We start from the raw sequence: 26,724 nt of genomic DNA on the forward strand, positions 1-26,724 counted from the left end.
ATAAATTATATATATAAATTATATATAAAATATATATATATTTTTATATAAATTATATATATTATATATAATATATATATATAAATATATATAATTACATAGTTTTTTTTTTTTTTTTTTTTTTAATGTATGCATTTATTTATTTATTTTATTTGGGGATGAATTTTGAGTCGATTTTTTTTTATTTTTTTATATATAATAATATATTGTATATTTTTTTATTATATATATGAGTTAAAATATTATTATATATATATAAATACTTCAAAATAGTAAATAAAAATGAATTTTATTTTTTCTAGTATTTTAAGCATGTAATTATTAAATACTATTTTTCTGTTATAATATATATTTATATATTATATTTTATCATGTTTAATTTTGCATAAAAAATAATATTATTAATATATATACATATATATAATATATTATATATATTTATATATGTATTTATGTTTACATATGTATTATATGCTATATAAAAATATATAATATATTATATATATATATATATATATATATATTTATATAATGTTATATACTTAGAGGGATCAAAATATTGTGCTATATCATGCATTTTTAATTCATCCTTTTTTTTAATATTTTAAAAATGTATAAAAAATAAAGTGAAATATTAAAATAGCAGTCACTATTATGTATATTAATTTATGTATGCTCTAATACGAGCAAGTAGCTCTTGTGCAAAGTGTTAAGACGTAAAAAAGAAAAAAAGAAAAGAAATAATAAATAAAAATATATAAAATATATAAAATATATATGTTTATATATATATATATATATTTATATATATATACACTTATAAATGTAATGCTTTAAAAATACTTATGTATACCATCGTATATGTATCCATTTTTTTCTTAATCAATTTCTATCATGTTATGGTAATATGATTTTAAAAACAATATAATGTTTATATATATATATAATATAGTAATTAATCCTACAGTAATATAACACAAAATTGCAAGCGAATACAATTAATTACTTACGTTTTTTTTATTTTTATGAATTTTTTACGAGCTAGCGAAGCTTTAAAAATACTTGAGCATTATGTTCATGAACTATTAAAGGTTTTTTTTTTTTTTTTTTTAAATTAACATATATGTTAATATATATATGTATATGTACTCATTCTTCTGTGTTTTACAAAAAAATAGAATTGAATATATTATATATATTAAAATATAATAAAGTTATCCTTTTTAATGAATTTTAAAACCTTATAGTATTTATAATGTACAAATATATTTTATTTTATTAAAAACTTCTTTCTTTCTTTATTTATTTATTTATTCATTTATTTTTATGGTAAGATAATAATGATATATATCTCCATAAATGTCAACTGTAAAAAGTATTTATAAAAAATTGTTATGTTCATTTGTTCGAACAATATAACTTTGTTAAAAAAATGCATTTTACCAAGAAAAGTATGTTTATACATTTTAATAACAGTGTCTTTTCGTTCTTGTGTTTATGTAACATATAAGACAAACATGAGAGAAAAATAAAGGAGATAAAAAAAAATATGTTAAAGGTGATAACAAATTTTTTGTTTATTTAAAGGAATACAACCATTGTGTATAATAAAAGAAATTAAAAAATCTTTATATATAAATATATATATATATATATATTTTTTTTCATATATAGAAAATTGCGTAAAAATATTTTCAACTCCGTTCAGTTAAAAATATTACATATAAGTATCACATGATACTTATCAATATTAAGAAATCGTTCATCATTATTTTTTCCTATAAAGTATTGACTACATTTAGGGCAGTTAATTATTTTCCTTATTATAAATGAGGAACACATATATATTATTTAAAACACTTATAGATTTTATGTGAGGAACATATATACATTTTTTTTTTTTTTTATTTTATTCCTTTGTTCCTTTTAATATAATATTTGTATAAATCTTATACATATAAAAAAAATTTCAAAATGATAATAATATATATTACACACGCATCGTTCATTTATTTATATATATATATATTTTTTTTTTTTTTCTTAAATTGAAAATACGCCCAAAAGAAAAAAAAAAAATATTGAGATATGTATATACTTGTATATATATAATCTGGAATAGTTATTGGAATATGTATAAGATATATGATTATTATGTCATAATTTTCATTACAAAAAAAAAAAAAAAAAAAAAAAAAAAAAAATATATATATATAAATATATATATATATATATATATATATCCTATAATATATATATATAATATATATAAATTATGTTAATGTTTTGATATGAATATATATAGTTCTTTATAATATTTAAGATATCCCGATATATAAATATAAACACATCGAAGAATATAATACTTTGATTTTTTGATCATATCATGATTAATTTTATATATATTTTTGAACACAAAGTTTTAATAAACTTGAATGAAAAAAATATTTCCTATTTCAATAAATTTGTTTTATTTTATTTTTTTTTTTTCATATAAATACATGCACACAAAAATATCAATACATTGTAATTATGCAAAAGGAATTTTTTTAAAATTTACAAGAAGAAAAAAAAAAACTATATTAAATAATATATATTTATATAGCTATTATCATATGTATTATTATATATATATATGATATTTTTTTTTTTTTTTTTTTTTTTTTTTTTAATTAATGTTCATAATATATTATGATACGTTCATAATTTATATATATATAATTATATATTTATATAAATAAAAAAAAAAAAAATTCGTGTGTGCGCATATATAATATATAAAATATATATATATATATTTTATATATATATTATATATATATATATATATATTTAAATAGCGAAAATTATGCAGAGACGATATTTCATATTTGCATGTGCATATTAAAAGTATCGTTTAAAAAAAAAAAAAAAATGAGCATAAATATATATAATATATATATAATATATATATAATATATATATACTATATTATATATATATGAATACACAAAAAATATATAATATATATATTATATATTTTTTATATATATATACAATGTATTATTTATATATATATATATATATAACATATATATAATATTTTATATATATATTATAATTCATATGTACATGTAAAAAAAAAAAAAAAAAAAAAATATATATATATATATATATAAATAAATATATACATACATATATATATATATATATATATATATACATACATTATATACATATAATATTATATTATATTCATTTATTTATTTTTTACTTTTTTTTTTAATTTTTATTTTTAATTTTGAAAAAAAAAAAATATATATGTTTAATTATTTATTTTTTTTTTTTTTTAATAATAATTTATATATAATAAATTAAAAATTATTTAAAAAAAAAAAAATTCAGCAATTTCTTTACTTGAAAACTTTTCTTAACATTTTTTTTTTTTTTTTTTTTTATTTTTCTTTATAATATTTTTTTTTTAAAAAAACTTCTTTTTTTTTTTTTTTTTTTATTTTATTAATATTGCAAAATGGTATCAAAAAAACCAGCTAAAGCTAAAAAAACCGGAACTGGTCCAGATGGAAAGAAAAAAAGAAAAAAGTCAAGATATGACAGCTATGGACTTTATATCTTCAAAGTTTTGAAACAAGTACACCCAGATACTGGTATTTCAAGAAAATCCATGAACATCATGAATTCATTCCTTGTTGATACTTTCGAAAAAATTGCAACTGAAGCTTCAAGATTATGCAAATATACAAGAAGAGATACCTTATCATCACGTGAAATTCAAACTGCCATAAGATTAGTTTTACCAGGAGAATTAGCTAAACACGCAGTTTCTGAAGGAACCAAAGCTGTAACAAAATTTACCTCCAAATAAATTTTGTCAAGCAGCATTTTTTGCGCACAAATATAAAAAAAAACAAAAAAAAAATTTTGGTTCACATTATAAAATATATATATATATAATGTGCAACATCATGTAAATGGAAATGTATATGTATATATATATATATATATATATATATATATATATGTATACATTTTTTTTCATTTATATGGTTAACCAAAAAAAAATACAAAAAATTAAAAAAAAAAAAAAAAAAAAAAAAAGAGAAAAATTAAAGAAAAAAAATAAAAAAAAAAAAAATAAAATATAAGAAAAGTGAAATTACCAAAGAAGAAATAAGCTTAATTGATATTATATAAAGAGAAGAATAATTTTTATATATATATGTTATTTGGAAAAAAAAGAAAAAAAAAAAAGAAAGAAAGGAAAAAAAGAAAAAAAAATTATATTCAAATGAACTAAAAATAAAATTTAGGTGTTATTTATAAAAAAAAAAGAATTTGAACTTATGATGATATATATAAAAGAAAGGAAAGCTTTAAAAAGAAAAAATAGAAAATTAAAAGAAATAAAGTATTTCTTTTTTTTCTTCTTTTTTTTTTTTTTTTGTAATTCCTTTTTTTTTTTTTTATAATCATAATAGTACTTTTTCTTTTTCACATATATATAATATATATATATATATATGTGCGCCTATTTTTTATTTTTAGTTCATATAATTTTTTTTTTTTTTTTTCTTTTTCTTTTTTTTTTTTTTTTTAAATATATCATAACTTTTATGTATAACACGAAAGGAAATACATATATATATATATATATATCCTTCATATATATTATGTATTCTTTTTTTTTATTATTATGTATATATAATTAAAAAATATATTATATATATATTTCAGTAATGCTAAAAAAAAAATATAAGGAAATAATAATGTAAAATAATATTATTAATTTATATGTGTTATGACAAGACATATATATACACCCATATAATATAAAAGAATAAAAGAAAAAAAAAAAAAAAAAAAAAGAAATACAATATTATAAACAATTTTAATCACAGAATTGAAGAATAATTTTGTTTTCTTTTTTTTCTCCTTTTTATTGAAGCATATTAAGTTGTGTTTTGATACATAAAAGGAGAAAAGAAAAAAAAGAAAATAATATATATATATATATATATATATATATATATATATATTATATTCTCATGAAGTAGATTATTATTATTATTCATATTATATTTTTTTTTTTTTTTTTTTGGAAAATTATAATATTTATAATATTATAGATTTTTTTTTTTTTTCGCTTATATATATACACAAAAATATATAATTATTGCTTCTTTTTTTTTTTATATATATATATTTTTTTTTAAAAGTAACATTATTTTATTTAAACTTTTTATTATATAAGGCTTCACTAGAAGCCATTCTTTAAAAGTAATTATTTTTTTTTTATTTTGAAAAACTTTGAGACAGAAATAATGTATTTTAAGTTCTATTTTGTTTTTATGCTAAAAAAAAAAAAAAAAAAACGGTTATTCTTTTATAATGTAAAGGTTTTTATATTATTATAAATAAATTTTAAGTAATTAATAAAAGTGAAAAGATATAAGTAAAAGTAAGGGTTGTGCAATAATCGATGTGTCATATATATATATATATATATATATATATATATTACTTTTACATATACAAATAGATAGTGAGTTCTTTTTTTTTTTTTACCTTCTGACCTTTATTCTTTTTAATATACTTGCAACAAATTTTATTTTTTTCTTGGATAAAATAATGCTAGACTATTCTACAAATAAGTAAATATATAAAATATAATGTTTGATATATTTATATATGTATATATTTTTTTTTTTATATATTTATCATTGTCTATTCATTATACATCATTTTTGGTTAGTAGCAAGGTTCCATCATTATTCCATTCTGCTTCTTTACACACAAAGTCTTCAAAGTAAATAACATGAAAAAATGAATAAGTTATAAATGTATCTATATAATTTTATGTGTTATTATGATATCCCATTCTTCTGTTTATTTTTTCTTTATTTTTATTTTAATTTTTTTACCATTCGATATTTTAATTACAGCACATTCAAAAGGTAGCCACATAAACAAGTAACATGTACATGTACATATTAAAAGCCTGAAAAAAAATAAAAAAGATAAAAATATGTGATGTTCTACTTTTTCTCTCCTTTATATTGATTCAAATATATATAAAGATATATATATATATATATACCTCGGTTTATACAATATATTATCCCATTGTATAAAGGTCACTTTATTTTTTTGCTGTAATATTGCTATACATGAATAATTTTTTGTTTCGTATATCCTCACCACATTGTTATGGATTTCTAATAATATAAAAAGATATATTAATAATTCTTTTATAACAATATATTTGTCAATATGTATAAAATATATATATATTTTTAATTTACCGTTTAATACAGATAAATAATTCCCACATATGCTAAAGGATAAAAATGTTATTCCTATTTTTGTGGCAACTTCAACAGAGCCCTATATTTTATGTATGTAAAATTATATTATTATAGTCCATTATACCAAAGGAGAAAAAAAATAAACAGAATTATATTAAATAAGTTATTTAATTTATTTCTAATTTTTGAATATATTATATAATTAATAAATATATTATATATTAAATAAATAAATGAATAAAAAGAGAGAGTAAAAAGGAAGAAATAAAAAAATAAACATATAAACAAAGTAAGAACCTTTTCACGCTTTAGTTTGTATTCTCCTTCTTTTATACCTTCCGACACTGTAATGGGTATTATCATAACATGTTTATGTACACATATATATATATATATATATATATATGTGTGTTATTTATTATATCGTTATCTTTTCTTATTAGTTCCATACCTCCATCTACTTACCATTTGTGTAAAATGAAAAGTGTTCATTTTTTTTCCTTTTAGATTTTATACTGATATGTGTGAAATTATAGGACAAAAAAAAAAAAAAAAAAAAAAAAAAAATTTATACAAATAAAATAAAATCGTTTTGATAAATGAGATATTTATAAGGAATGAAGAAAAAACAAAAACGTGTAAAAGGGCATATTATATGTCTATATTTTTTTATTATTCTTATCATCTTCATGTCATTATTTTTACTTTGTCGAAAGAATGTCATTAATATGATTTTTTGATGAAATATTTTCTTTATATATGTTCTTCAATATTTTATAAAAATATATTTATATAAAAAAATATGTACAATAATTAGATGGTGTATTAAGATGCCCACATGAATAGCATAACAATTAATATGTATATATATATATATATATATATATTTATTTATTTTTTATATTTGTACAAGTTTGTCATTCATTTGCAATGTGTTATCCAAAAAGAAAAACTTGATTTCTTTAAAATTTTCCAGGCACAAAATTTTGACCTACACAAAAAAAAAGAAAATAAATAAATAAATATATATATATATATTATTATTATTTTATTTCTCTGAACAGTTCATACATATCCATTTTCTAATCCTAAGGCAAGTGTATTTTTCATTTTATTTATAGATACAATATTAATACCTATAATATAACATGTGCACATACATATATATATTTATCTATTTATATGTGTTTTATTTATGTGTATTTTATTTATGTACTTTTTTTTTTTTTTTTTTTTTTTCTTCACATTTTTAGTATTACCTCCCAAATCTTCAGCATATTTATAGACATGTAAGAGGTCCCCATCAATACTATATATATGTAATGATCTATTTTTATTGCTGTAGGCTATTATGTGATCCGATTTACTAAATAATATATCATTAGGAAAAAAGTTGATACATTTAATAATTTTTATAATAGTATAATTAAATAAGGACAACAATAAAATGTTTACATCTTTCTTATTTTCAACCAAACATGCAAATATAGTATTTATATAATTTGAGCAATATCCTTTATTTTGATACTTAATATTTTCTATGTTTATTAAGCACTTTTCGGGATTATTCATATTATATATGGTTAAGCATTTCTACATAACAAAAAAAAAAAAAAATATATATATATATATGTATATATATTTATATTTATATTTATGTTTGTATCATCCAATTTTTATATTATAAAAACACTTATACAGAAAAGTATATATATATATATATATATATATATATATATATATATACATATTTGAGAAATTTATTTTATAATTACCTTTTCATATTTTACTATACCAATGTTATTATGTTTCGATAAGAAGAACGAATGGTCATAGGTTTGAAAATAATCACATATTTTATTTATTAAATTATTTTTATAAAAAGAATAAATACACACACATCCTTTATTTTTTATTAACGTAAGAAAATGAATATTATCACTAGATAATTTAATATCATCTACTTTATAACTTTCTACATATATTCTATACATTTCCAAATTTTTTACTTGTATTACAAATATCTTATTTATAATGGTGTATATTAAAAATAAACCATCATGTGAAAAGAAACACATATCACATTTAATTATGTCAACACTTTTCATATTGTTGCATGTGTTGTCCAAACGTAACCCCCAAAAGGTACAGCACATAAATAAATATAAATAAATAAATATATATATATTAAAAATATGACAAAAAAAAAGAAAAAGAAAAATATAATATAATACAATAGAATAGAATAAAGATTATGCTGATACTTGTTTCATTCTATTATAATCATATAGGTATTCATATTTATACATATAAGCTACATATATAAATACTTATGGGCACTTATACATAACCCCATCAAAATTAATATAATATAATATAATATATATATATATATATTATTATGTTTACCTTTATATATTTACATAATCTTACGGTCATACATTATATTTCCCATAAATTTTCATAAAAAAAAAAAAGAAGAAATAAACACCATTTCGTTAATATTTTTCCTTTTAAAAAAGACAAGGATTATTATGGTTAAATGTGTGTTATGTAAATTGAAGGTACCCAATAAGGTGGGAGAAAAAAAAAAAAAAAAAAAAAAAAAAAGAAAAATTATATTATAAATTAAAATAATGAAAAATTATAAAAAATAAACGAAAAAAAAAAATAAAAATATAATATAATAATAAAATAAAAAAATAACAAAAGGAAATAATATATAATATATATATATATATATATATATATTTATTTATATGAGACATTCCTTCGTTTTTATTTCAATAAAATAAAAAACAAAATTATGCTGATAGAATTGTAAAATATTGATGATAAATGCATTTAACGGTTTGAAAAATGAGATGAAATATAATAAATAAATATATACATATATACATATATATTTATATATATTTATTTAGTATGGTACAAAAAAAAAATGTAATTTTTTAATTATCAACATATTTATATAATATTTATTATAATTCAATGGCCTACAGTCGAGGGACAGCTATTTTTGGCATCGTCGAAGAAATAATGCTTCATTCGTCTTACCTTCATTTTTCTAAAAAAAAAAAATATGAACAAATTAAAATGAATGATGGGATATGTATATAAAATATAATACACATAAAATATATATATATATATATATATATATATATATACTTTTTATATATTGTTCCCTTCGGGGTGGTGTGCATTTTATATTATATTTTATTATTTTAATATTTTAATATTTTAATATTTTAGTATTTTCGTACTTAGTAAAGAGAATTTTATATATTAAGTAGACACTCAAGAGGAGGATCAAGAATATAACAAACATAATTATCATATCGAAAAGTTCGTTAACTCTTATAATTAACTTAGTAGTACCACTAGATACAATAATATTTTTATTTTTGACAACATGATATGTACGTTGTATAAAATGAGCATTTTCAATAAATGAAATTAATAAAGCTTTGGATGAACTATTAATATAATATTTAAGGTATGAACATCCTACAACATTTTTATTATCATCAGGTATATTATTTAAATATTTGGAAAAGAGTTTTCTTTCATATGTTGCTTCGATACCGTAACAATTAATATGTCCAAAATATTCTTCATTCGTATTTTGTATGGAATCAATAAGTTTTCTACTATACAAATTATTATCATTATTGTTATTATTATTGTTATTATTGTTGTTGTTATTGTTATTATTGTTGTTGTTATTATTATTATTATTATTATTATTATTATTATTATTATCATTTTCTTGTTTTGTGTGGTATATTTTCCACACTTTCGTGTTAGTACTTACAAAAACAGATGATACGTCCTTCTTCTGGTTTGTTGATAAATATATAAATTTCTCCTTAGCATTGATTTCATACGGAATATAAGATATGTCTGCACATTTGACCTCATTATTATTTATAGCACATTTATATATTCTTAACAACATATTATTACTTTCAAAATTTATATAATAAAAGGATATTTCATTTATTGAATCCTGAAATAAAACTAGATCAATTATATTTTTTAATTGAAAAGATATATAATATTTATAATCTTTTAATAATATAACATAATCATTATCATCATAAAATATAGCTGTATACTGATTAACAGATGATATATTTTTTATTATAGATTTATTTGTAATATATTTATTTAATACATTTGTTTCTTTATATAATAATATTTCATATACATTTTCCAAATTTTTATAACAATTGTAATATTCCATTTCATTAAAAAATATGCTATTACATTTAGAAATATTATGTTTTACAATATTATTATTTTCATGTCTCCATATAATATTTCGATTTCCTATTTTTTCATTTCCCAAAATATTATTGTACATAAAACTATTATTTAAAGCAATCTGTTCATTATTATAAGACCATATAATATTCTGAATTTTATATTCTTCTTCACTTTCATATGGTAAAACAAACACATTTTGTAAATTACATTGTAATGTTTTACAAAAAATATAATATGATATATTCTTAACATCATAATCTAAATTTAATATACTTTTAAAATAATTAGCTATCTTTTTTAACAAATAAGTGTTGTCCTTTTTAATACCTGTCATGTATAATTCCATAAGTTCTTTATATTCTTCATTTTTTATAAATGTAATATTCAATTCGTTATTTTTATTTGATGAAGGAAAACATAGCATCTTTTTTGGGAGATAGTTCTTATTTCGATTTTCGCATAGAGCAGTACCACTAATAAATTCATCTTCTCTCACGGAAGAATTAAAAGAATTATTATAATAATTGTTATAATTATTATTATTATTGTAATTATTATTGTAATTATTATTATTATTGTTATTGTTACGATGATTCATACCTTCATTTTTATCATTATTCGTATTATTTTCTTGATTTCCATGTTTTATAACAAATGCCTCACTTTTTACATATAATTCATTCTTTCTATCTAAATATTTTAAACCAGATTCTGAATAAAATAAATTATTTATTTTACAAGAAACACCTTTCTTCTTTTTATCCAATAATATTATATCACCATCATTATATTCAAATGTAAAATTTATATTAGCTGGAATTCGGTATTTAAAATAATTTATTATTTTTGTAAAACTTTTATAAAAATATATATCCTCTTCTTCTATATTTATATCATTCAAATCAGAACTACTAATATTATAATTCTCTTCATTCTCATTTAAAAATATATATTGAAAATTATTCAATTCATTCTTCTTTTTATTTTTATTAGAATCATTCGTATATATTACTTTTACTTCTTTCCCCTCAACAGTATATTTATAGGACCAACTTTTAAAAACAAAAAATATAATTACCGAGTACAAAAGAGGTATTATTTTTCTCATCTTCAAACAAAAAAAATAATAAAAAGTACAAAATGTAGAAAATGTACAAAATTAACAAAAGAAAAAAATATAAATGAAAAGAAAATGTAATAAATATACACACACAAATATATATATATATATATATTTATTTATTTATTTATTTATTATGGTTTATTTTTTTTCAAATGTTTCACGTTTAGAATCTACTTTCTCTTCTTTCAAAATATATATCATATATATAGTATTAGATATATATACAAAAAATTATTTTATCATAAATGGAGAAAAAAAAATAAAAATTAAATAAAATAATAATAAATGAAATAAAAAAAAAATATAAAAAAAAATCAATTAGAAGAACACACGTAAATTTTTTTTTTTTTATATTCACCAAAAATTTTACAAATGTGATAATATATATATATATATATATATTAATTTATTTATTTATTTATTTTTCCATATAAATAATAGTGCATTCATCATCCTTTTAGAGCATTTTTAGATGATGGAAAAAAAGTGAAAAAAAAAATACTAAAATGTTAAAAATAATACATATATATATATATTATAATATATTTATATATAATATATATATGTGTGTATATATGTAACAACAAAATATTTTGATTTTCTAGGAGAAAATGAAAAAAATTTATTCAAGCTAAAAAAAAAAAAATATATATATATATATAATATATACATATATATATATATATATATATATATCATATTGTACATATTATTGTATAATCAAATAATTGTTCTATTTTTTTTTTTTTTTTTCAATTATATTTTTATTTAATTTACAAATATTATTAAAATAAAATACAAAATTAATAAAAGAATTTATTTTTATTTATATTTATTCTATATAGATTTTAGTTTATCACCTAATTATAATTTTTACTTTTGTGTAAAATGGCACTTTTTTTTTTTTTAATTAGAAAAATATGAAAAAAAAAAAAAAAAAAAAAAAAAAAAAACGAAAAACAAAATTTTTTTGAAATTCATATGTTATATATTATAAAAGGAAAAAAAAAAAAAAAAAAAAAATTACACTATATATATAAAAAGTATTATATGTTATACTCTTCCATCATAACATTATATATTTCTTTGTTCAAATATGATCAACGGGTCTAAAATAATGTAACACGAATAATATAAGGATATGTATATATTATTATGTGTAACATATTATATATAACAATATTTCATTTGGATATAATTTTTTTTTTTTTTTTTTTTTTTTCCCCTACTAATAAATATATACATACATATATATAATATAATATATATATATATATATATATATATTTTATTATGTAAGCATGTACATGATGTATATATTTATATATATATATATATACATTTTAATTATTTAAAGCCTTTAATCTATTTCTTCTTTCTTCAATAATGTCCAATTTTATACCCTTTTCTCTTGGTAAACTAATATATGGTTTTGTGTTATCTCCAATAACAAAAACATTACTCAATCTTGTAGCAAATACTTTATTTCTCGAATCTTTCACATGAATAATATCATATGTTCCCATATTTTTATCTATGGATGAAATAACACCAACTCTTCCAACACTGTGTCCAGCTGTTACCATAACCAAACTTCCAACTTGAAATTTTAAGTGCTCTAATACCTTTCCTGTTTCTAAATCCAAACGTACGGTGTCATTTACTTTGACATCTGGATGGATATAAGGTATACTCCTACCATCATGAGTTACAGCTATTGATAATCTTCCTTTCCTTAATAATATTTTTTTTACCTTGCATAATTTATATTTACTCTCCTCATTTGTTATTCTATGTGGTACAAACCTTCCCTTAATGTCATATAAAAGACGGAAATATTCATTCGATTTTGTTATGTGAATCACATCCATCAAACCAACTGGAAATGTACAATCAGTTCTTACCTTATTGTCAACTTTCACAATCTTCTGAATTAATATCATCTTTACTTCATCAAAAGTTAAGGCATACTTCAAACGATTTCTTAACAATATTACTAAAGGAATACTCTCAAGTAATTTATGTGGTCCACTGCTCGTCTTGGGGGCATATTGACCACCCATTTTATTCAACATCCAGTGGGAGGGGGCATTCACCCTTTTTAAGTGTTTTTTAATACCTTTACCCTAAAATAATAAAAAAAAAAAAAAAAAACATATATATATATATGTATATTTTTTATACATTAGGTAGCCATTTAACAATATTTCTTGCACATTCAGGAGAAAAAAAAAAAAAATTATTGCAAAGTCAGGTAAAAAAAAACAACGTAAACAAATCATATAGCCATTTAAAAAAAAAAAAAAAAAAAAAAAAAAACGCCCAAATTATGGTCAAAAAAAGAAAACAGCATATTCATAGTTTTATATATATATAACATACATTATGTAAATATGTAAATATAATATAAGAATAACTGCTTCCTTTTATATACAACAAATAATGTAGAGCTATGCATATCAATGTTATGTAAAAATTAAGAATCCATATTATATATATAAGGAACATACAAATGTAGGACCATAATACTTATAAATATATAAATGTATAAATATATATATATATATATATATATATATATATATATATGTATATATAATTAATATTTATAAAATCCATTAAGATTACACTTATTTAAGCATAAGCACATAAAAAAAAAATATATATATATATATTATATGTAACATATAAAATTATATAATAGAAGTAATATAATAATTATTTATACTTATATAAAACATATATTATGAATATATAATCTTCATTTTTATTTTATTTTATTATTATTTAAATATTATATAACATTCTTATTTTTCTTATATTTCTTATTTTTATAATTACCATTTTTTTATAAAGATTTATAAAAAAGTTGTTGAGGTTCTTATTTCTACGTTTTCTTCAAATTCTTTTTGGAAATAATATTCCTTAAGGTTTTTTTTTTTTTTTTTCTTTATAAAATATATTTATTTCATAAAAAAAATAAAAAAAATATATATAAAATATATATATATATTATTATATTTGTATTATTATAATTCTCAATATATTATAAAAAAAGAAAAAAAAAATTTATAAAATTAAGGATGGAACATTAATTATTTTTAACTTGTTTTTTTTATTCTTCATAATAATTTTTTTTTTTTCTTATTTATTAAAATGAAAAATTATATATGAAACTATTCTTATATATATATATATATATATATTAATATATAAACGATATTACATATATAATATTATATTTTATATATATATTATATTTTTTTTTTTCCTTATATAATAAATAAAAGAACATATTTATATATGTATGTATAAATATATTATTATATATAATTATTGAGATTACATATTTTTTATTTATAAAATATGGGCCCAAGATATAAAATATTATATATTAAATTTTGTATTATGTAAAAAATATTAGATACATTATTATTATATTATTTATTATAATATATTTTATTATATATGTAAATAAATATACGTATAAAATGAATATAAAGAATTAATATATATATAATATATATATTATATTACATTGTATATGTATATGTATAAATTGTTTTGTTAACAATATTATCTCTACCCCTTAAAAAAACATTATATATATATATATATATGTATACACGTTTTTAATTTAAATATATATGTTATATATATACCAACAAAATCTATACTTATTTATATATATTAGGTTTTATAAATATCATATTTGAGAAAAAAAAAACCCTTCATGTTTTTTTCATTTTTTTTTTTTTTTTGATATTTAAATATCATTCTTTTATTTCTAATGCATAAATATATATATATATATATAATTCAACATAATAAAATATTATTATAAATATATGCAATTACATTTTTTAAAGTTTTATATGTTTATTTAATATATTAGTATAGATATGTAGCAGGCAGAGGGTTCTCCAATACACTTAAATCACTTCTCATACTATAAAAATATAATGATATATATATATATATATAATATGAATATATTTTTATAGTAATTGAAAAATTATATTTATATATAATATATTTTTTTATTATTTTCTTTTTTTTTTTTTTAAATAAAATTTAATGAATTAAATGCTTATAAAAAATAATTAAATATTGAATATATTTATTTGTTTGTTTATTTATTTTATTTCATTATATTTATTTCTTCATAATATAATGTTCTTCTTATTATGTATGTATATTAATATTTTTGTATTATATATTATATATATTTTTTATTATTATATAAAAGTTTATACTAATTGAAAAAAAAAAAAATAACACAAAAATGTAAAGGGACAAGTAAAAGAAAAATTAAATATATATATATATATATATATATATATATGGAATAAAGCATATTTTATATTCCTTTGAGAAATTTTTTAAGGTTATATATATAAAGGTTTAGTACTTTTTCCTATTCATAGGTATAAAATGTTATGTTATATAATATAATATAATAATCTATTTTATTATAATGTTCTCTTCTTATGAATATAAAAAATAAAGCTCTGTTGTTGCGAGAAAAATTAAGATTAAATGTAAAAGGTATTTCTCACAGCTGTATAATAATTATAAGACATAAAAGAGGGAATAAAAATATATATATATATATATATATATATTTTTTTTTTTTTTTTTTTTGTTGTTGTATAATAAATATATTGAACTGTTCTTTTTTTATTCATATAAATAATTAATAATATATAAAATGTTTTTTAAAAAGGGAAAAAAAAAAAAAAAAAAAAAAACATACACACAATAAAATAGGGGTATAATATTTGATATATATTATTTTTTTTGTTTATTAGTTGAAAGGAAAAAATATTTTAAAATAATATCGCTCTGTTCTTAATTTTTCGCAATGAAAATATACATTTGTAATATTTCTTTTATGTCTTAATATATATATATATATATATATTTATTTATTTGTTTCATAATTTTTTTTTTTTTTTTTTTTTTTTTTTTTTTTTTTTTCATGTTGATTATTTTTTTCCACTAGTGTACAAATTTTACATTGTGTAAAGAAAGGTTAAACATGTACATAAATATTTTACATATTTATTTAAAATAATAAATCCAAAGGAAAATAAAAAAAAAAAAAAAAAAAAAGCAAATATAATATATATATAATATATATAATATATATATATATATGTATGTATTCAAAAGATATTGCCTTTTTTGTTTATTTTTTCAAAAAATGTTACAAATATAAGGTGAATTTATATATCATGTGTGTGTTCCCTCATATTTAATTTTTTATTTCACGTCACCTTAAATATATATATATTTATTTTTAGTAAGCATTATTTTTATTGGTGAATACACACGTATATATATATTATATATATGTGTACATATAAATGTAACAAATTTTTATTATTTTATTATTTTATTATTTTATTTACATGCTATGGGTAAATAAATATGAACACAATGTTAATTAAGGATAACATAAATATATCCATTAATGAAGATGTTGAGAAAGAACTTTATGAATGCTTTTCATTATTCGATACAAACAAATGTGGTTACATAGATATTCGAGAATTTTACTTTGCTTTAAAATCATTAGGTTTAAATTTTAAAAAAGAACAAGTGAAAAACATTTTTTTGGATATAAAAAAAGATATTGATGAAAAATTAAATTTTGATGAGTTTTTTGACATAGCTACAAAATATTTACATACAAGATATAATGATGATGAAATGGATCAAATGTTTTCATTATTTGATCCAAACGATACAGGTTATAATAAATATGGAAATATAATAATATATAACAAATGTTCATATATATTTATATTATTTATGTTAAACTTTTCAATTTTATCATTATTTTTATTGTCAGGTAAAATAACACTACAAGCCTTAAGAAAAGTATGCACAGATATAGGTATCTATGGAAAAAAAAAAAAAAATAAAATACAATAAAATATATATATATATATATATATATATATATATATATATATATATATATTGATATTATTAACACACAAATAAATAAATACATGTACATTTGTACATTTATACATTTATATATTTATCCATTTATATATTTATCCATTTATATATTTATCCATTTATCCATTTATATATTTATCCATTTATCCATTTATCCATTTATCCATTTATATATTTATCCATTTATATATTTATCCATTTATCCATATGTATATTTTATTTCCTTTTGTCTTGTTAGGTGAAAATATTAGCGACACCGAACTTAACAACATGATACATTTTGCTGACAAAAATAATGACAAAGTTATTGATAAAAATGAATTCAAAAAAGTACTTTTATGCTCATGGAAAAATGACCCATTAAGTGATGTTGATTCAGATTCATAAAGATAACAAGTAATCAATCTAATTATTAATTATATTTATTTTTTTTTTAACTTGTCAAAAGTTCAAATACATATAATACTATTATATATTTTAATTTATTCTTTTTTAAAACAACAAAAAAAAAAAAAAAAATAAAATAAAAAAGTAAATATAAATAATAAATAAATAAATAAATAAATAAATATATATATATATATATATATTTATACAATTAGACAAGTCAGGAAAGATAACAAAAACTTTATAAATATTTCAAAAAAAAAAAAAAAAAATTAATTTTTAAAAAATATTTAATTATAAATGACATATGTAAATTTCAAAGAAAATATAAACAAAATATATATTTTCAAAAATATAAACATATAAACATATGTACATATAAACATATATACATATAAAAATATATACATATGTACATTTTCGTCTAATTGAAGCCCGGGCGTCTAACCGTTTCAAAACAAAAAAAAATAATATAATATAATATATATATATATATATATATATTTATTTATTTATTTATTGATTTATCTACATATTACACATTTGAGTGCTATATTTTTCCTGGCAAGCTTAACTTAAGTAATAACTAAACTTGGAATCATTTTCGATGTTGTATATTATACTGTCGACACCAAAGGATTGATAAAATTTTTCCTTCAAGATAGATGTGTAAAAATGTATTGTTGATCCACTATCGTTACCATATGCATCATTGTTTGAAGTGAATATAACCGTATGGAATAAGGTTAAGAATATATAACCATCTTCTGTTATATGTAGATCTTGTTCATTAACATTTATAAATTTCGATAACAATGCTGAATCTGGGTATTTTTTTATTAGGTCTTCTAATACATTTCTTTGTACATAGAAATAATTAACCGATGTTGATATAGGTCCTACCCTTATAGATGGATTATCTAGATTAAACCATTTTTCGAAATTCCATTTATTTTCTTGTTTAGTTAATTTATATATGGTTTTTTTATTATTTGTTACATAAATATATGTTGATAACTTTTCTTCATTATCACCATATGATATATGTGAGATATATTGAAAGAGTTCATTGGCTTCTTTTTTCTTTTTATGTACTACAAAACAATCATATGCCTTTTCTACTTTTTTAATAACACATTTATTAACATAATTATGTTGTTCATCGTTTCCTGTTATATATACGACTATTTGATTATTGGTACTACTCTTCGAATCTATGGATATACCATATGGTTGTGGTAAGTTTATGGTTACAAATCCTTTGGTCATATAAACATATAACATATTATTTATAGGATAGGTTATAATATGTGTATCTTGGAATGATTTATAATCAAAACCTAAATAGATTCTATAACCATCAAAAACAAAATTTCCTTGATATCTTAGATTATATTCTTCTGATTTGTTTAATAAACTAACATAATTATTTCTGTTATCATAATAACATATATCATTAAATATTTTCTCCTTTCTTGAACAATAGCTAGAAGCACCTATATGTGGGGCTAGGCTAAATTGATTGGTTACATTAACAAAAGGTAATTTTTTCTCCTTGCTATCTTCGTCAATCTTAACATTACGTAAATCTACAATACCTTTATTGATTGTACAATTATAATAATTGGTCCAAACAATCTTAACAACATTAATGTTGTTGTTATTGTTATTTTGGTTTTTATTATTTTCATTGCTGTTAATATTATTAGTTGGTTCATCTTCATCATTTGGTATATCAAAATTTAAAAACTTTCTCTTCTGTTTATGTAAAGCTTCTACTATACCACTCTTCTTATAATCATCGTCAAGAGAAATATGCGCATCATATATAGTAAAATAAAATGAATTAATATCCTTACTAAAAAGATCAACGATTGTGTACTTCTCAACACTATCTTTTGTTATTTTTAATAAATATAAACAACCCTCAGATGATGGTTTTTCTTTAAACATTTTTTTTGAATTTACTAAAATATAATCAACCGTTATTATCATCGTATTATTACTCAAATCATTCATATTATCAGCTGGTTTGTTTTGATTATCTTTCATATTATGGTTAACATATTTATCTACCATATCGTTGTTATTATTATAAAGAGTATGTCTAGATGCGCTTATACCTACAATTTTATCATTATTATTAAATGTATAAATATTTTTTTCCTGAATGGTATTCTTTTCTCTGTTAATAATGATCTGCACAATATTCTCAGCATTTTCTGTTATATATAATACATCTCCTACAATACTAATATCGTTTAATACTCTTAAATATTGACCATTGACTTTATCGATCACATTTAATATCTCTATACTTTCATTTTCTTCATTATATTCCATATGTAAAATATAATAATTATTTCTTATAGCTGCTGTTACAAAAAATTTATTTAAAACACTATCTCCGATAACACCAGTATAAAATAATTCTCTATTATTTAATATATGTGCATATTTTCCAGGTTTAATTCTTGATAATAAAACTTTCTTTTTTTTAGTATCGATTCTATAAATATCGACATCCGTTAAAGTTAATAACAAACCATTATTTGCTGCTATACCTACCATATATAATCTGTCTGGGAAAACCATCTGCATAATATTCACATTATTTTTATATAAAAATATCAAATTCTTAAATTCATGTTTTATATAATATATAGGCTTCTTACCTTTCTTATTATTATAATCAATGGTACTAAAAGGAATACAATTTGTCGGAAATTTAATCATATTATTTAATTCTAAATTAAACGAATTGTCTTTACCAACTACCTTAACATTCATTAAACTATTATGCTGACTAGATAATAATATATCACCCGACTGTTTTATTTTATACATGCACTGACCCACATGCACCAATAGTATACATAATACAAAAATGTATTGGTAAATCATTCTGTATAACACAAATTTTTTTTTATTCACTCTGTCTATATTTTTTATTAAAAAAAATTCCTCTTTTACAAAATCAAAACGTTACACATATATATATATATATATAATATATATGTAATGTATATATATATATATAATATATATGTAATGTATATATATATATATAATATATATGTAATGTATATATATATATATATATATATATATATTTATTTATTTAATCATATGTTATAAAATGTTGATATATATATATATATATATATATAAAGAAACATATTTTACAAGCACATAAATGACAAAGCATATAAGTGTGTTTTTATATAAATATAAGCATACACTTCCAATATATTAAATTATTATATATACATATATATATATAAATAAATTAATATGTTTATATTCTATATAGATACAAAAAAAAAAAAAAAAAAATTAAAATAAATAAAATGTATAAATAAATTATTAATATATATTTATTTATAAGTGAAAAAAAAATAAATATATATATTCAAATTATTATTAATTTGTATACATAAAATATAAACCCTAAAAAAATTAATTTACATATAAAATAAATAAATAAATAAATTTATGATATATATTATATATATATGTGACATTTAAAAAAAAAGGGAACAAAAAATCTTATATATATATATATATAAATTATAAATCTTAAAAATAAATATTAAAAAATATATATAAATATTAAATAAATATTAAATAAATATATAAATATAAATATATCTATATATATATATATATATATAAATTATAAATCTTAAAAATAAATATTAAAAAATATATATAAATATTAAATAAATATTAAATAAATATATAAATATATCTATATATATATATATATATATATATTATTGTAATAAATATGAAATAGAATAAAATAAAAAATAAAAAAAAAAAAAAAAGGTATAAAAAATAATTGAAAAAAAACAATATAAAATCTTATTTTTCGCTTCTATTAATTAATATCATAAAAATAAAATTTATTTTCTATATTTCTATATAAAATAATAATAATGTATATATATAAATATATATAAATATATATATATATAATTATATTATTTATTATTAATATATGAATGTTTTTTCTCAATTCATATATAATATAAAATATGGGGCATATAAAAATTAACATAAATTATATTATATATATATAATATATATATATATATATATATATATATATATTTATTTATTTATACATTACATCTATATTAATAAATTTATTATTTTGTTTTAAGAATTAATATAATAAGAAACAAGAAAAGGAGCGCGGTATAAATTAAATATATATATATAAAATATATATATAATATTATATATATATTACAAATATATTAATAAAATATATTTTTTTATAACATTGTTATCACTATATATTATTATATACATATATTATAATTAATATATGCATTATATATAGTAAAAAGCTTCTCTTTTTCTATCTCCTAATATAAAAAGAAAAATTTTTTTTTTGTTGTTGTTCTCATATATCCATATAATATAGAAGAAAAAAAAAAAAAAAAATCTTCCCATATATATATTAATAAGAAAAATATAACCACATAAAAGATATTTTAAATATATATATTATTATATATATTATTATAATGTTTTTAAAATATTCATTATTATATTATATATATATATATATATATATATATATATATTATAAATGTCAAACGAGAGAAAAAAAACTTTGTATATATAATAATAATTATTATTATTTATTATATATTATATATAATATATAAAGAATATAATAAGTTGTTATCAAATTTTTTTTTTTTTTTTTTTTTTTTTTTTTGGTACATATAATAAAATATATATATTATATTTTATACCATATAATATTTTTTTGAATAATAATATATAATAAAAATAAAATAATAAATATTTCTCAAGTTTTTAAAAAAAAAATTAAAAAAAAGTTTTTTTTTTCCCTATAATAATATAAATATTATATATATATATATATATATATATATTTATATTTATATAATGGAATAAAAAAACCTTAATATTTTTTTAGAAAGGTATTCATATACAAATGCATGTTTATTTTATATATAAATCAATAATTTTTTATTTATTATATTTTAATAAATATATATATAATAATAAAAAAAAAAAATAGAAAAAAAATCAACGTCATAATAAATCCCATGCTTCCCTTTTGACAATTTTATAAATGTAAAATGTTCATTCATTATATATTATATATGTTATATATATATATAAGAATAAAAGTGAAAAATAATAATAAAAAGGTTACATATATTTATATATAACCCACTAAATATATAATTGTATGAAGTTTTATATATATATATATATATATATATATATGAATGAAATAAACTTCACCATAATGTGGTTGTTCTCTCTTTTTTTTTTTTTTTTTTTTTTTTTTCTTTATTAATAATTTCTTAAAAGTATATATATAAACATCACATTTTATTATTAGAACCAAGGAAAACAACATTTATAAACATATAAAAAAAACAAATGTTATAAAATCGTTTCACATGGTTAGTATATAATATATATATATATTTATACATATACTTATCACACTTTACAATATCCACAACAATATTACAATAATATTTTTATATAAGGAGCAATATAAATAAATAAATATATATATATATATATATATATATATATATATATATATATATATTTTTTTTTTTTTTTTTCATTTAATATAAAAATGGTTATATATACAATAAAAACATTAAAATGATATATTAAAATATAAAGGCTTAGAAGAATGTTCTTATGTTAATATATTTTTTTTTTTTTCTTGTTAATCTCTTTCCTCATTAGTCTTTCTTATTTTCTTTTTATATAAAAAAAAAAAAAAAATATATATATGTATAAATATATATTATATATTGTAATATCTCCTTAACAAATTATCAGGTAAAGGTCTTTGTCATTTCGTCTATGGGAATAAAAAAATAATTATATAAATATATATATATATATATATATTTATTTATTTATTTATTCGTTTAATTATGTTTACCATTTAATAATAATAACACCTCATTCAATATAAATAAATAATTTAACGTAAAAAAAAAAAAATATATATATAATATACAAATTTAATTATATCAAGTCCCATAAATATATTTTTTATAACATCTAATGGTATTTTTATTTTACCTATAATATTATTATTATGTGAGGAATACATTTTTATTTTTACGAAAAAGAATTTTTTTTTTTTTTTTTTTATATCTTTTTCGTTCTTCTTTATGCTATTTAATAAAAATATATATTATATGTATTTAAATGTATAACCGATATTTTTTTTTTTTTTTTTTCCTTTTTTAATAAAATATAAAAGATTGGAATGTACATAAGAAAAAAATATATTTTAAGAATAATATTATTATTATATATATATAATTAATATATATATATATATATATATATATATATACATATATATAATATTTTTATATGCTTTAAAGTTATTAACCATAAAAAGAAATATATTATATATATAATACCATATATTATGAGTTTTATAAAGATGCATAATTATGATATAAAAGGTCCATTATAATAATATGAAATTATAATTATAAATAAATCTTTATAAAACTTGAAATACGTTATAATTAAAATTGTAGAGGACTACAAGAATTATATAAATAAATAAAAAAATATATATATATATATATATATATATGTATTTTTTTTTTTTTATTATTATTATTATTTATTTATTTATTTTACATTAGTGCCTCTTACGACCATAAAATAAAAAATAAACTAAAAGGTATATATGTATGTATTATGTATGTATGTATGTATGTATGTATGTATGTATATATTTTTATTATTTATTCATTTTTAGTTTTATATTGTTACCTTTTTATCGCAGCCACAATGAAGGGAATACCGAAACGTCCTATTTCTAACTATATCGAGAAAACGAACGAAACGAATTTGTATAAAATAAGAAAAGGTTTAGTTAATGAAATGAATGTAGAAGGACATATTTATGTAAATGAGAAATTGAAAACCTTACTAGATGAAGAAATAGCAACATATGAGTTAAATAAGAATTCAACATTTCTTCCTGCTGTAATGCAGATTGCTAATGTATCTACATTACCGGGTATAGTGAAAGCATCAATAGCTTTGCCAGATGTACATGCAGGTTATGGATTTTCCATAGGAAATGTTGCAGCATTTGATATGGATAATGAAAAAGCTATCGTATCTCCAGGAGGTGTAGGATTCGATATAAATTGTGGTGTTCGTTTAATACGTACGAATTTATTTTATGAAGACATCAAACCAAAACAAGAAGAATTAACACAATTATTATTTAATCATATTCCTGTAGGTGTAGGTTCACAAGGATTTATTTTATGTAATCAAGAAAATTTAGATGATGCTTTATGCTTAGGTATGGATTGGTGTGTAAAAGAAGGATATTCATGGATCGAAGATAAATTAAATTGTGAAGATAATGGTAGAAGTCTATATGCTGATAGTAATTTTGTTTCCATAAGGGCTAAGAAAAGAGGAATAACACAAATGGGTACATTAGGTGCAGGAAATCATTATGCTGAAATACAAATTGTTGATCAAATATATGACAAAAAAAGTGCTAAATTAATGGGTATTGAAAAAAAAAATCAAGTTTGTATTATGATTCATTCAGGAAGTAGAGGCCTAGGACATCAAATAGCCACAGATGCATTAATAGATATGGAAAAAAGTATGAACAAATATAAAATTAATGTGATCGATAAACAACTAGCTTGCACACCCATACACTCAAAAGAAGGACAAAATTATTTAAAAGCTATGGGCTCTGCATGTAATTTTGCATGGATTAATAGATCATCCATGACTTTTTTAGCTAGACAAGCATTTTCAAAAATTTTTAATCAATCACCAGATGATCTTGATATGCATGTTATATATGATGTTTCACATAATATAGCCAAAATAGAAGAACATTATATAGATGGAAAAATTAAAAAATTATTAGTACACAGAAAAGGATCCACAAGAGCATTCCCACCTTTCCATCCTCTAGTTCCTCTTGATTATCAATACTGTGGTCAACCAATATTAATAGGAGGTACCATGGGCACCTATTCTTATGTATTAACAGGAAATGAAAAAGCTATGCAAGCCACATTTGGTTCTACATGCCATGGAGCTGGTAGAGCATTAAGCAGAAATAAAAGTAGAAATACATTAAGCTATCTAGATGTACTTAATAAATTGAAAGAACAAAATATCTCTATACGTGTTGCTTCACCAAAATTAATCATGGAAGAAGCACCAGAATCGTATAAAAACGTTTGTGATGTTGTACAAACGTGTCACGATGCAGGTATATCTAATAAATGTTTCCGTTTGAAACCCGTAGCCGTCATAAAGGGATAACAAAAACGAATAAAATGAACAAACACACACACATATATATATATATATATATTATGCTTATTTATATATGTTGTATTATTTTATTTTCTTTTTTTTTCGTTCAATAATATTATTCTCATATATATATATATATATATATTTTATATCCATATTTATTAAAGATATCACACCCTCCTAATTTTATTGTGATTCTTTTGTATCACACACACTTAGTTTAATTTTTTCCTTAATCATTAAACAATTTTCTTTTTTCAAAATATATCCTTTTTTGTTTTCATTCATATATAATTTGTTATATATATATAT

The 26,724-nt window shown here is 17.5% G+C and overlaps 7 protein-coding genes across 7 annotated transcripts; 3 read left to right on the forward strand and 4 right to left on the reverse strand.

Moving 5' to 3' along the window:
- Nucleotides 1-3,511: 3,511 nt before the first annotated feature.
- On the forward strand, nucleotides 3,512-3,865 carry PF3D7_1105100 (histone H2B; the record flags this gene model as incomplete). Its single annotated transcript, XM_001347702.1, has 1 exon — nucleotides 3,512-3,865. One exon carries the CDS (start codon nucleotides 3,512-3,514, stop codon nucleotides 3,863-3,865), a length of 354 nt encoding a protein of 117 aa, XP_001347738.1.
- Nucleotides 3,866-5,605: 1,740 nt separating this feature from the next.
- PF3D7_1105200 (WD repeat-containing protein WRAP73, putative) lies at nucleotides 5,606-8,461 on the reverse strand (the record flags this gene model as incomplete). The annotated part of the gene is made up of 12 exons (XM_001347703.2): nucleotides 5,606-5,641; nucleotides 5,738-5,799; nucleotides 5,922-5,998; nucleotides 6,098-6,215; nucleotides 6,303-6,384; nucleotides 6,603-6,649; nucleotides 6,771-6,820; nucleotides 7,011-7,069; nucleotides 7,216-7,296; nucleotides 7,377-7,441; nucleotides 7,565-7,898; nucleotides 8,081-8,461. 12 exons carry the CDS (start codon nucleotides 8,459-8,461, stop codon nucleotides 5,606-5,608), a joined length of 1,392 nt encoding a protein of 463 aa, XP_001347739.2.
- An 832-nt stretch (nucleotides 8,462-9,293) lies between these two features.
- On the reverse strand, nucleotides 9,294-11,685 carry PF3D7_1105300 (conserved Plasmodium protein, unknown function; the record flags this gene model as incomplete). The annotated part of the gene is made up of 2 exons (XM_001347704.2): nucleotides 9,294-9,372; nucleotides 9,572-11,685. 2 exons carry the CDS (start codon nucleotides 11,683-11,685, stop codon nucleotides 9,294-9,296), a joined length of 2,193 nt encoding a protein of 730 aa, XP_001347740.2.
- Nucleotides 11,686-13,043: 1,358 nt separating this feature from the next.
- On the reverse strand, nucleotides 13,044-14,544 carry PF3D7_1105400 (40S ribosomal protein S4, putative; the record flags this gene model as incomplete). Its single annotated transcript, XM_001347705.2, has 2 exons — nucleotides 13,044-13,826; nucleotides 14,542-14,544. The coding sequence occupies 2 exons, from the start codon at nucleotides 14,542-14,544 to the stop codon at nucleotides 13,044-13,046; spliced, it is 786 nt and encodes a 261-aa protein (XP_001347741.2).
- A 2,589-nt stretch (nucleotides 14,545-17,133) lies between these two features.
- On the forward strand, nucleotides 17,134-18,060 carry PF3D7_1105500 (centrin-4; the record flags this gene model as incomplete). The annotated part of the gene is made up of 3 exons (XM_001347706.2): nucleotides 17,134-17,455; nucleotides 17,558-17,602; nucleotides 17,912-18,060. 3 exons carry the CDS (start codon nucleotides 17,134-17,136, stop codon nucleotides 18,058-18,060), a joined length of 516 nt encoding a protein of 171 aa, XP_001347742.2.
- A 570-nt stretch (nucleotides 18,061-18,630) lies between these two features.
- PF3D7_1105600 (translocon component PTEX88) lies at nucleotides 18,631-20,964 on the reverse strand (the record flags this gene model as incomplete). Its single annotated transcript, XM_001347707.2, has 1 exon — nucleotides 18,631-20,964. The coding sequence occupies one exon, from the start codon at nucleotides 20,962-20,964 to the stop codon at nucleotides 18,631-18,633; it is 2,334 nt and encodes a 777-aa protein (XP_001347743.2).
- Nucleotides 20,965-24,897: 3,933 nt separating this feature from the next.
- Nucleotides 24,898-26,418, forward strand: PF3D7_1105700 (uncharacterized protein; the record flags this gene model as incomplete). Its single annotated transcript, XM_001347708.1, has 1 exon — nucleotides 24,898-26,418. The coding sequence occupies one exon, from the start codon at nucleotides 24,898-24,900 to the stop codon at nucleotides 26,416-26,418; it is 1,521 nt and encodes a 506-aa protein (XP_001347744.1).
- Between the last annotated feature and the right edge of the window lie 306 nt (nucleotides 26,419-26,724).

The sequence above is a fragment of the Plasmodium falciparum genome (assembly GCF_000002765.6).
Source record: "Plasmodium falciparum 3D7 genome assembly, chromosome: 11".
NCBI classification, from domain to species: domain Eukaryota; phylum Apicomplexa; class Aconoidasida; order Haemosporida; family Plasmodiidae; genus Plasmodium; species Plasmodium falciparum.